We start from the raw sequence: 15,447 nt of genomic DNA on the forward strand, positions 1-15,447 counted from the left end.
CTAGTACTACTAGTACACTAGTACTACTAGTACACTAGTACTACTAGTACACTAGTACTAGTACTACTAGTACACTAGTACTACTAGTACACTAGTACTAGTACTACTAGTGTACTAGTGTACTAGTAGTACTAGTACTACTACTCATAGTACACGGCGTAGACAGTGGCCACGGCATAGAGGCCGTGCCGTGTGAGCGTGGCGCTCACCACGGTGTCCGTGGAGGGGTCCCAGAGGCAGCGAGACACAACACGGACAGCGCCCTCACAGGCCCGGCCGGCTGTCGCCTCCACTCCCTTCACTCCAACACCAACACCACCACTACCAACACCACCACTACCAACACCACCACTACCAACACCACCACCACTACCAACACCACCACAACCGCCACTACCACTACCAACACCACCACCACTACCAACACCACCACCACTACCGCCACCACCACTGCCACTACCGCCAACAGCACCACCACTACTACCACCAACAGCACCACCAACAGCACCACCACCACCGCCAATGTGGACCAGGACGGCCAATTTGAAACGAGAGACCTCCAGATCCTTCACCCTGGCCTTGATCACCTGCAGACGGAGACACGGACACGGAGACACGGAGAGACGGAGACACGGTGAGAGAGACACGGTGAGAGAGACACAGAGACACGGAGAGACAGAGACACGAAGACACTGAGACACGGAGACACTGAGACACAGTGACACTGAGACACAGAGACACAGACACACTGAGACACGGAGAGACAGAGACACGAAGACACTGAGACACGGAGACACTGAGACACAGAGACACGGTGACACTGAGACACTGAGACACAGAGACACAGAGACACTGAGACACAGACACGGTGACACTGAGACACTGAGACACAGAGACACAGAGACACTGAGACACTGAGACACAGAGACACGGTGACACGGAGACACTGAGACACGGAGACACGGAGACACGGTGACACGGACACAGAGACACAGAGACACACTGTGACACTGTGACACACTGAGACACACTGTGACACACTGTGACACTGTGACACACTGAGACACACTGTGACACACAGTGACACACTGTGACACTGTGACAAACAGACACAGTGACACACTGTGACACTGTGACACACAGAGATACACTGTGACACACTGTGACACACAGAGACACAGTGACACACTGTGACACTGTGACACACTGTGACACTGTGACACACAGAGACACACTGCGACACTGTGACACACAGAGACACACTGTGACACACTGTGACATACTGTGACACACAGAGACACACTGTGACACTGTGACAAACAGACACAGTGACACACTGTGACACTGTGACACACAGAGATACACTGTGACATACTGTGACACACTGTGACACTGTGACACACAGAGACACACTGCGACACTGTGACACACAGAGACACACTGTGACACACTGTGACATACTGTGACACACAGAGACACACTGTGACACTGTGACACACAGAGACACACTGTGACACAGTGACACACAGAGACACACAGTGACACAGTGACACACAGAGACACACAGTGACACACAGAGACACACACTGTGACACACAGAGACACACAGAGACACACTGTGACACACAGTGACACACAGAGACACACTGTGACACACAGTGACACACAGAGACACACAGAGACACACTGTGACACAGAGACACACACTGTGTCACACAGAGACACACTGTGACACTGTGACACACAGAGACACACTGTGACACACAGTGACACACTGTGACACACAGTGACACACTGTGACACACAGTGACACACAGAGACACACTGTGACACACAGTGACACACAGAGACACACAGAGACACACTGTGACACAGAGACACACACTGTGTCACACAGAGACACACTGTGACACTGTGACACACAGTGACACACTGTGACACACTGTGACACACAGTGACACACTGTGTCACAGTGTGTCACTGTGACACAGTGTGACACAGTGACACACTGTGACACACTGTGACACTGTGACACACTATGACACTGTGACACACAGAGACACAGTGACACACTGTGACACACAGTGACACATTGTGACACAGTGACACACTGTGTCACAGTGTGTCACTGTGACACAGTGTGACACAGTGACACACTGTGACACACTGTGACACATTGTGACACACAGAGACACACTGTGACACACTGTGACACTGTGACACACAGTGACACACTGTGACACTGTGACACACAGAGACACACAGTGACACACTGTGACACACAGAGACACACAGAGACACACTGTGACACACAGAGACACACTGTGACACACTGTGACACACTGTGACACACAGAGACACACTGTGACACTGTGACACACAGTGACACACTGTGACACAGTGACACACAGTGACACAGTGTGACACTGACACACTGTGACACTGTGACACACTGTGACACACTGTGACACATTGTGACACACAGAGACACACTGTGACACACTGTGACACTGTGACACACAGTGACACACTGTGACACACTGTGACACTGTGACACACAGAGACACACAGAGACACACTGTGACACACAGAGACACACTGTGACACACAGAGACACACTGTGACACACAGTGACACACTGTGACACACAGAGACACACTGTGACACTGTGACACACAGTGACACACTGTGTCACAGTGTGTCACTGTGACACAGTGTGACACAGTGACACACTGTGACACACTGTGACACTGTGACACACACTGTGTCACACAGAGACACACTGTGACACTGTGACACACAGTGACACACTGTGACACACTGTGACACACAGTGACACACTGTGTCACAGTGTGTCACTGTGACACAGTGTGACACAGTGACACACTGTGACACACTGTGACACTGTGACACACTGTGACACTGTGACACACAGAGACACACTGTGACACACTGTGACACACAGTGACACATTGTGACACAGTGACACACTGTGTCACAGTGTGTCACTGTGACACAGTGTGACACAGTGACACACTGTGACACACTGTGACACATTGTGACACACAGAGACACACTGTGACACACTGTGACACTGTGACACACAGTGACACACTGTGACACACAGTGACACACTGTGACACTGTGACACACAGAGACACACAGTGACACACTGTGACACACAGAGACACACAGAGACACACTGTGACACACAGAGACACACTGTGACACACTGTGACACACTGTGACACACAGAGACACACTGTGACACTGTGACACACAGTGACACACTGTGACACAGTGACACACAGTGACACAGTGTGACACTGACACACTGTGACACTGTGACACACTGTGACACACTGTGACACATTGTGACACACAGAGACACACTGTGACACACTGTGACACTGTGACACACAGTGACACACTGTGACACACTGTGACACTGTGACACACAGAGACACACTGTGACACACAGTGACACACTGTGACACTGTGACACACAGTGACACACTGTGACACAGTGACACACAGTGACACAGTGTGACACTGACACACTGTGACACTGTGACACACTGTGACACACTGTGACACATTGTGACACACAGAGACACACTGTGACACACTGTGACACTGTGACACACAGTGACACACTGTGACACACTGTGACACTGTGACACACAGAGACACACAGAGACACACTGTGACACACAGAGACACACTGTGACACACTGTGATACTGTGACACTGTGACACACAGAGACACACTGTGACACAGTGACACACTTAGACACACTGTGACACACAGAGACACACTGTGACACACAGTGACACACTGTGACACACTGTGACACACAGAGACACACTGTGACACAGTGACACTGTGACACACAGACACACTGTGACACACAGTGTGACACACAGTGTGACACACAGTGACACACTGTGACACACTGTGACACACTGTGACACACAGTGACACACTGTGACACTGTGACACACAGAGACACACAGAGACACACTGTGACACAGTGACACACAGTGACACACACTGTGACACACACAGACACACAGTGACACACTGTGACACACTGTGACACACAGTGTGACACACAGTGTGACACACTGTGACACACAGAGACACACTGTGACACTGTGACACACAGAGACACACTGTGACACTGTGACACACAGAGACACACAGATACACACAGTGACACACAGAGATACACAGAGACACACAGAGACACTGTGACACTGTGACACACTGTGACACACAGAGACACACTGTGACACACTGTGACACACAGTGACACACTGTGACACACTGTGACACTGTGACACACAGAGACACACAGAGACACACTGTGACACACTGTGACACACAGAGACACACTGTGACACACAGAGACACACTGTGACACACTGTGACACACAGAGACACAGAGACACACAGAGACACACTGAGACACACAGAGACACACAGAGACACTGTGACACACTGTGACACACAGAGACACACTGTGACACACAGAGACACAGAGACACACTGTGACACACTGTGACACACTGTGACACACAGAGACACACTGTGACACACTGTGACACACAGAGACACACAGAGACACACTGAGACACACAGAGACACACAGAGACACTGTGACACACAGAGACACACTGTGACACACAGAGACACACTGTGACACACTGTGACACTGTGACACACAGAGACACACTGTGACACACTGTGACACACTGTGACACAGTGACACACTGTGACACAGTGTGACACTGACACACTGTGACACTGTGACACTGTGACACACAGTGACACACTGTGACACACTGTGACACACAGAGACACACTGTGACACACTGTGACACACAGAGACACAGAGACACACAGAGACACACTGAGACACACAGAGACACACAGAGACACTGTGCCACACAGAGACACACTGTGACACACAGAGACACAGTGTGACACACTGTGACACACAGAGACACACACAGTGACACACACTGTGACACACACTGTGACACTGTGACACACACAGTGACACACAGTGACACACACTGTGACACACACAGTGACACACAGTGACACACTGTGTGACACTGTGACACACAGAGACACACAGTGACACACTGTGACACACAGAGACACACAGAGACACACTGTGACACACAGAGACACACTGTGACACACTGTGACACACTGTGACACACAGAGACACACTGTGACACTGTGACACACAGTGACACACTGTGACACAGTGACACACAGTGACACAGTGTGACACTGACACACTGTGACACTGTGACACACTGTGACACACTGTGACACATTGTGACACACAGAGACACACTGTGACACACTGTGACACTGTGACACACAGTGACACACTGTGACACACTGTGACACTGTGACACACAGAGACACACAGAGACACACTGTGACACACAGTGACACACAGAGACACACTGTGACACACAGAGACACACTGTGACACACAGTGACACACTGTGACACACAGAGACACACTGTGACACTGTGACACACAGTGACACACTGTGACACACTGTGACACTGTGACACACACTGTGTCACACAGAGACACACTGTGACACTGTGACACACAGTGACACACTGTGACACACTGTGACACACAGTGACACACTGTGTCACAGTGTGTCACTGTGTGACACAGTGTGACACAGTGACACACTGTGACACACTGTGACACTGTGACACACTGTGACACTGTGACACACAGAGACACACTGTGACACACTGTGACACACAGTGACACATTGTGACACAGTGACACACTGTGTCACAGTGTGTCACTGTGACACAGTGTGACACAGTGACACACTGTGACACACTGTGACACATTGTGACACACAGAGACACACTGTGACACACTGTGACACTGTGACACACAGTGACACACTGTGACACACAGTGACACACTGTGACACTGTGACACACAGAGACACACAGTGACACACTGTGACACACAGAGACACACAGAGACACACTGTGACACACAGAGACACACTGTGACACACTGTGACACACTGTGACACACAGAGACACACTGTGACACTGTGACACACAGTGACACACTGTGACACAGTGACACACAGTGACACAGTGTGACACTGACACACTGTGACACTGTGACACACTGTGACACATTGTGACACACAGAGACACACAGAGACACACTGTGACACACTGTGACACTGTGACACACAGTGACACACTGTGACACACTGTGACACTGTGACACACAGAGACACACAGAGACACACTGTGACACACAGTGACACACAGAGACACACTGTGACACACAGAGACACACTGTGACACACAGTGACACACTGTGACACACAGAGACACACTGTGACACTGTGACACACAGTGACACACTGTGACACAGTGACACACAGTGACACAGTGTGACACTGACACACTGTGACATTGTGACACACTGTGACACACTGTGACACATTGTGACACACAGAGACACACTGTGACACACTGTGACACTGTGACACACAGTGACACACTGTGACACACTGTGACACTGTGACACACAGAGACACACAGAGACACACTGTGACACACAGAGACACACTGTGACACACTGTGATACTGTGACACTGTGACACACAGAGACACACTGTGACACAGTGACACACTTAGACACACTGTGACACACAGAGACACACTGTGACACACAGTGACACACTGTGACACACTGTGACACACAGAGACACACTGTGACACAGTGACACTGTGACACACAGACACACTGTGACACACAGTGTGACACACAGTGTGACACACAGTGACACACTGTGACACACTGTGACACACTGTGACACACAGTGACACACTGTGACACTGTGACACACAGAGACACACAGAGACACACTGTGACACAGTGACACACAGTGACACACACTGTGACACACACAGACACACAGTGACACACTGTGACACACTGTGACACACAGTGTGACACACAGTGTGACACACTGTGACACACAGAGACACACTGTGACACTGTGACACACAGAGACACACTGTGACACTGTGACACACAGAGACACACAGATACACACAGTGACACACAGAGACACACAGAGACACACAGAGACACTGTGACACTGTGACACACTGTGACACACAGAGACACACTGTGACACACTGTGACACTGTGACACACAGTGACACACTGTGACACACTGTGACACTGTGACACACAGAGACACACAGAGACACACTGTGACACACTGTGACACACAGAGACACACTGTGACACACAGAGACACACTGTGACACACTGTGACACACAGAGACACAGAGACACACAGAGACACACTGAGACACACAGAGACACACAGAGACACTGTGACACACTGTGACACACAGAGACACACTGTGACACACAGAGACACAGAGACACACTGTGACACACTGTGACACACTGTGACACACAGAGACACACTGTGACACACTGTGACACACAGAGACACACAGAGACACACTGAGACACACAGAGACACACAGAGACACTGTGACACACAGAGACACACTGTGACACACAGAGACACACTGTGACACACTGTGACACTGTGACACACAGAGACACACTGTGACACACTGTGACACACTGTGACACAGTGACACACTGTGACACAGTGTGACACTGACACACTGTGACACTGTGACACTGTGACACACAGTGACACACTGTGACACACTGTGACACACAGAGACACACTGTGACACACTGTGACACACAGAGACACAGAGACACACAGAGACACACTGAGACACACAGAGACACACAGAGACACTGTGCCACACAGAGACACACTGTGACACACAGAGACACAGTGTGACACACTGTGACACACAGAGACACACACAGTGACACACACTGTGACACACACTGTGACACTGTGACACACACAGTGACACACAGTGACACACACTGTGACACACACAGTGACACACAGTGACACACTCTGTGACACACACTGTGACACTGTGACACACACAGTGACACACAGTGACACACACTGTGACACACACAGTGACACACACTGTGACACACACAGTGACACACACACACAGTGACACACACAGTGTGACACACACAGTGACACACACAGTGACACACACTGTGACACACAGCGACACTGTGACACTGTGACACAGAGACACACAGTGACACACTGTGACACACAGTGACACACACAGTGACACACACTGTGAAACACACAGTGACACACACAGTGATACAGTGACACACTGTGACACACACAGTGTGACACACACTGACACTGTGACACACACAGTGACACAGTGACACACTGTGACACACACAGTGTGACACACACAGTGACACACACAGTGACACACACTGACACACTCTGTGACACACACAGTGACACACACAGTGACACACTCTGTGACACACACAGTGACACACACAGTGAAACACACTGTGACACACACAGTGACACACACACACAGTGACACACACAGTGTGACACACACAGTGACACACACAGTGACACACACTGTGACACACAGCGACACTGTGACACTGTGACACAGAGACACACAGTGACACACACAGTGACACACACTGTGAAACACACAGTGACACACACAGTGACACACACAGTGACACAGTGACACACTGTGACACACACAGTGTGACACACACACTGTGACACACACAGTGACACACACTGTGACACTGTGACACACACAGTGACACAGTGACACACTGTGACACACACAGTGTGACACACACAGTGACACACACAGTGACACACACTGACACACTCTGTGACACACACTGTGACACACACTGTGACACACACAGTGACACACACAGTGACACAGTGACACACACACACTGTGACACACACTGTGACACACACTGTGACATACACTGTGACACACAGTGACACACACAGTGTGACACGCAGTGACACACAGTGACACAGTGACACACACAGTGACACACACTGTGACACACAGCGACACTGTGACACTGTGACACAGAGACACACAGTGACACACTGTGACACACTGTGACACACAGTGACACACACAGTGACACACACTGTGAAACACACAGTGACACACACTGTGAAACACACAGTGACACACTGTGACACACACAGTGTGACACAAAGACAAAGACAAAGATCCCCCATATAGCCTTAACAGACTGTAGGGGCAAGTGCTGTTAGCGAGCACCTATGAAGGCCGGAACGGTACACGAGGGGGTGGGTGGCCAGCACCACGCCCGACCGCCTTTGTCTCCCTAGTGGCAATGTTTACACACCGCACCAGGTACTCATTTGAGGCTGAGTCGACCTAGGGGAGGCCCGGGACCGGTTCAGATAATCGTCACTGGTGTTGGCCGTGAGCGGGAATCGAACCCGGGTCGCCAGGTTCATAGCGCAGCGTAGCGCTAACCGCTACACTATCGCTCCCCACAGTGTGACACACACACTGTGACACACACAGTGACACACACTGTGACACTGTGACACACACAGTGACACAGTGACACACTGTGACACACACAGTGTGACACACACAGTGACACACACAGTGACACACACTGACACACTCTGTGACACACACTGTGACACACACTGTGACACACAGTGACACACACAGTGACACAGTGACACACACACACTGTGACACACACACTGTGACACACACTGTGACATACACTGTGACACACAGTGACACACACAGTGTGACACGCAGTGACACACAGTGACACAGTGACACACACTGTGACACAGTGACACACACAGTGACACACACACAGTGACACAGTGACACACACAGTGACACACACAGTGACACACACAGTGACACACAGTGACACACACAGTGACACACACTGTGACACAGTGACACACACCGTGACACACACACAGTGACACAGTGACACACACAGTGACACACACAGTGACACACACAGTGACACACACACAGTGACACACACAGTGACACACACTGTGACACAGTGACACACACAGTGACACACACACAGTGACACACAGTGACACACACACGGTGACACACACAGTGATACACACACACAGTGACACACACAGTGTGACACACACAGTGACACACACAGTGACACACTCTGTGACACACACTGACACTGTGACACACACACAGTGACACACACAGTGACACACACTGTGACACACACAGTGACACACACACAGTGACACACACAGTGACACACACAGTGACACACACTGTGACACACAGTGACACACACACTGTGACACACACAGTGATACACACACTGTGACACACACAGTGACACACTGTGACACACACAGTGACACACACACAGTGACACACACAGTGACACACAGTGACACACACTGTGACACTGTGTGTGACACACACAGTTACACACACAGTGACACACACACAGTGACACACAGTGACACACACACACTGTGACACTGTGTGTGACACACACAGTTACACACACAGTGACACACAGTGACACACACAGTGACACACACACATACTGTGACACACACAGTGACACACACACAGTGACACAGTGACACACACAGTGACACACACACTGTGACACACACAGTGACACACACAGTGACACACAGTGACACACACACTGTGACACACACACACAGTGACACACACACACAGTGACACACACAGTGTGACACACACACACAGTGACACACAGTGACACACACACTGTGACACACACACACAGTGACACACACACACAGTGACACACACACAGTGACACACACAGTGACACACAGTGACACACACAGTGACACACACACAGTGACACACACACACAGTGACACACACACACACTGTGACACGGCTGGTCACGTGGCGCTCACCTCGGACACGGTCTTTGAGATCTGTCGGCAGAGTTCGGGTTCGTATCGCTCGCTCACCAGGTAGCTGCTGAGCACGTCCAGGGCGATGAGACGTGCCGACAGTACGGGGAACACGCGGGGCGGAGCTGGGACACGGGGAGTGGGACAAGGGGGGTGAGACACGGGGGGGTGGGACAAGGGGGGGTGGGACAGGGGGGGTGGGACAGGGGGGGTGAGACACGGGGGGGTGGGACAAGGGGGGGTGGGACAAGGGTGGGACACGTGGGGGAGAGACACGGGGGGTGGGACAGGGGGGTGGGACAGGGGGGGAGAGACACGTGGGGGTGAGACACGGGGGTGGGACAGGGGGTGGGACAAGGGGGAAACAGGGGGGGAGAGACACGTGGGGTGGGACAGGGGGGTGGGACGGGGGGGGTGAGAGACAAGGGGGTGGGACAGGGGGGAGACAGGGGTGGGACAGGGAGGGAGAGACACGGGGGGAGAGACACGGGGAGAGAGACACGGGGGGAGAGACACGGGGGGTGAGACACGGGGGGGTGAGACACGGGGGGTGAGACACGGGGGGTGAGACACGGGGTGAGAGACACGGGGGGAGAGACACGGGCGGTGAGAGACACGGGGGGAGAGACACGGGGGAGAGAGACACGGGAGAGAGACACGGGGGGAGAGACACGGGGGGAGAGACACGGGGGGAGAGACACGGGGGGTGGGACAGGGGGTGGGACACGGGGGGAGAGACACGGGTGAGAGTCACGGGGGGGGGGGTGAGAGACACGGGGGGGGTGAGAGACACGGGGGGGGGTGAGAGACACGGGGGGTGGTGAGAGACACGGGGGGGTGAGACACGAACAGAACTTGCCCCAACAGTCTGTTACAGGCGATATGTCTTCGTGTGAGTGTGTGAGTGATTGTGTGAGTGAGTAGTGAGTGAGTGTGTGTATGAGTGAGTAGTGAGTGAGTGTGTAGTGAGTGAGTGTATGAGTGAGTAGTGAGTGAGTAGTGAGTGTGTGAGTAGTGAGTGTGTGAGTGAGTGTATGTATGAGTGTGTGTATGAGTGTGTGAGTGTATGAGTGAGTAGTGAGTGAGTGTGTGTATGAGTGTATGTATGAGTGCGTGTATGAGTGTGTGAGTGTATGAGTGAGGGAGTGTATGTGTGATAGTACCCAGTTGGTAGGTGTGTGTGAGTGAGTGTATGAGTGAGTGTGTGTATGAGTGAGTGTGTGTATGATGGTACCCAGGTGGTAGGTGTGTGTGTGTGTGATGGTACCCAGGTGGTAGGTGTGTGTGTGATGGTACCCAGGTGGTAGGTGTGTGTATAATGGTACCCAGGTGGTAGGTGTGTGTGTGATGGTACCCAGGTGGTAGGTGTGTGTGTGATGGTACCCAGGTGGTAGGTGTGTGTGTGATGGTACCCAGGTGGTAGGTGTGTGTATGATGGTACCCAGGTGGTAGGTGTGTGTATGATGGTACCCAGGTGGTAGGTGTGTGTGTGATGGTACCCAGGTGGTAGGTGTGTGTGTGATGGTACCCAGGTGGTAGGTGTGTGTATGATGGTACCCAGGTGGTAGGTGTGTGTATGATGGTACCCAGGTGGTAGGTGTGTGTGTATGATGGTACCCACGTGGTAGGTGTGTGTATGATGGTACCCAGGTGGTAGGTGTGTGTATGATGGTACCCAGGTGGTAGGTGTGTGTATGATGGTACCCAGGTGGTAGGTGTGTGTATGATGGTACCCAGGTGGTAGGTGTGTGTATGATGGTACCCAGGTGGTAGGTGTGTGTGTGATGGTACCCAGGTGGTAGGTGTGTGTGTGATGGTACCCAGGTGGTAGGTGTGTGTATAATGGTACCCAGGTGGTAGGTGTGTGTGTGATGGTACCCAGGTGGTAGGTGTGTGTGTGATGGTACCCAGGTGGTAGGTGTGTGTGTGATGGTACCCAGGTGGTAGGTGTGTGTATGATGGTACCCAGGTGGTAGGTGTGTGTATGATGGTACCCAGGTGGTAGGTGTGTGTGTGATGGTACCCAGGTGGTAGGTGTGTGTGTGATGGTACCCAGGTGGTAGGTGTGTGTATGATGGTACCCAGGTGGTAGGTGTGTGTATGATGGTACCCAGGTGGTAGGTGTGTGTGTATGATGGTACCCACGTGGTAGGTGTGTGTATGATGGTACCCAGGTGGTAGGTGTGTGTATGATGGTACCCAGGTGGTAGGTGTGTGTATGATGGTACCCAGGTGGTAGGTGTGTGTATGATGGTACCCAGGTGGTAGGTGTGTGTATGATGGTACCCAGGTGGTAGGTGTGTGTGTGATGGTACCCAGCTGGTAGGTGTGTGTATGATGGTACCCAGGTGGTAGGTGTGTGTATGATGGTACCCAGGTGGTAGGTGTGTGTGTATGATGGTACCCAGGTGGTAGGTGTGTGTATGATGGTACCCAGGTGGTAGGTGTGTGTGTGATGGTACCCAGGTGGTAGGTGTGTGTATGATGGTACCCAGGTAGTAGGTGTGTGTGTGATGGTACCCAGGTGGTAGGTGTGTGTGTGATGGTACCCAGGTGGTAGGTGTGTGTATGATAGTACCCAGGTGGTAGGTGTGTGTGTGTGTGATGGTACCCAGGTGGTAGGTGTGTGTGATGGTACCCAGGTGGTAGGTGTGTGTGATGGTACCCAGGTGGTAGGTGTGTGTATGATGGTACCTAGCTGGTAGGTGTGTGTATGATGGTACCCAGGTGGTAGGTGTGTGTATGATGGTACCCAGGTGGTAGGTGTGTGTGTATGATGGTACCCAGGTGGTAGGTGTGTGTGTGTGATGGTACCCAGGTGGTAGGTGTGTGTGTATGATGGTACCCAGGTGGTAGGTGTGTGTATGATGGTACCCAGGTGGTAGGTGTGTGTGTGATGGTACCCAGGTGGTAGGTGTGTGTGTATGATGGTACCCAGGTGGTAGGTGTGTGTGTGTGATGGTACCCAGGTGGTAGGTGTGTGTGTGATGGTACCCAGGTGGTAGGTGTGTGTATGATGGTACCCAGGTGGTAGGTGTGTGTATGATGGTACCCAGCTGGTAGGTGTGTGTATGATGGTAACCCAGGTGGTAGGTGTGTGTATGATGGTACCCAGGTGGTAGGTGTGTGTGATGGTACCCAGGTGGTAGGTGTGTGTATGATGGTACCCAGGTGGTAGGTGTGTGTATGATGGTACCCAGCTGGTAGGTGTGTGTATGATGGTACCCAGGTGGTAGGTGTGTGTATGATGGTACCCAGGTGGTAGGTGTGTGTGATGGTACCCAGGTGGTAGGTGTGTGTGATGGTACCCAGGTGGTAGGTGTGTGTATGATGGTACCCAGGTGGTAGGTGTGTGTGTATGATGGTACCCAGGTGGTAGGTGTGTGTATGATGGTACCCAGGTGGTAGGTGTGTGTGTGATGGTACCCAGGTGGTAGGTGTGTGTGTGATGGTACCCAGGTGGTAGGTGTGTGTATGATGGTACCCAGGTGGTAGGTGTGTGTGTGTGTGATGGTACCCAGGTGGTAGGTGTGTGTGATGGTACCCAGGTGGTAGGTGTGTGTATGATGGTACCCAGGTGGTAGGTGTGTGTGTATGATGGTACCCAGGTGGTAGGTGTGTGTATGATGGTACCCAGGTGGTAGGTGTGTGTGTGATGGTACCCAGGTGGTAGGTGTGTGTGATGGTACCCAGGTGGTAGGTGTGTGTATGATGGTACCCAGGTGGTAGGTGTGTGTGTGTGATGGTACCCAGGTGGTAGGTGTGTGTATGATGGTACCCAGGTGGTAGGTGTGTGTGATGGTACCCAGGTGGTAGGTGTGTGTGTGATGGTACCCAGGTGGTAGGTGTGTGTATGATGGTACCCAGGTGGTAGGTGTGTGTGTGTGTGATGGTACCCAGGTGGTAGGTGTGTGTGATGGTACCCAGGTGGTAGGTGTGTGTATGATGGTACCCAGGTGGTAGGTGTGTGTGTATGATGGTACCCAGGTGGTAGGTCTGTGTATGATGGTACCCAGGTGGTAGGTGTGTGTGTGTATGATGGTACCCAGCTGGTAGGTGTGTGTGTATGATGGTACCCATGTGGTAGGTGTGTGTGTATGATGGTACCCAGGTGGTAGGGGTGTGTGTGTGATGGTACCCAGGTGGTAGGTGTGTGTATGATGGTACCCAGGTGGTAGGTGTGTGTATGATGGTACCCAGGTGGTAGGTGTGTGTGTGTGATAGTACCCAGGTGGTAGGTGTGTGTGATGGTACCCAGGGGGTAGGTGTGTGTATGATGGTACCCAGGTGGTAGGTGTGTGTGTGTGTATGATGGTACCCAGGTGGTAGGTGTGTGTGTGTGATGGTACCCAGGTGGTAGGTGTGTGTATGATGGTACCCAGGTGGTAGGTGTGTGTATGATGGTACCCAGGTGGTAGGTGTGTGTATGATGGTACCCAGGTGGTAGGTGTGTGTGTGTGATAGTACCCAGGTGGT

General features: G+C 51.9%; 1 protein-coding gene across 20 annotated transcripts in view; it reads right to left on the reverse strand.

Moving 5' to 3' along the window:
• Positions 1-103: 103 nt before the first annotated feature.
• LOC116936869 (dynein light chain Tctex-type 5-B-like) overlaps positions 104-15,447 on the reverse strand; it is a 42,031-nt gene continuing 26,687 nt past the window's right edge. For 17 of the 20 annotated variants that reach the window (XM_076059091.1, XM_076059084.1, XM_076059086.1 and 14 more), the window contains exons 4-5: positions 10,972-11,096; positions 104-587 (exon numbers count right to left, since the gene is read on the reverse strand). In XM_076059091.1, coding sequence (XP_075915206.1) covers positions 141-587; positions 10,972-11,096 — 572 coding nt within the window. In that variant the 3' untranslated portion in view covers positions 104-140. The remainder of the gene's footprint in view (positions 588-10,971; positions 11,097-15,447) is intronic. The other 3 variants (XM_076059101.1, XM_076059103.1, XM_076059099.1) reach the window with 2 other exon arrangements.

The sequence above is a fragment of the Petromyzon marinus genome (genome assembly GCF_048934315.1).
Source record: "Petromyzon marinus isolate PM22_M1 ecotype Great Lakes invasive population chromosome 84 unlocalized genomic scaffold, UKy_Petmar_22M1.pri1.0 chr84_unloc.2, whole genome shotgun sequence".
Taxonomy (NCBI): Eukaryota; Metazoa; Chordata; class Hyperoartia; order Petromyzontiformes; family Petromyzontidae; genus Petromyzon; species Petromyzon marinus.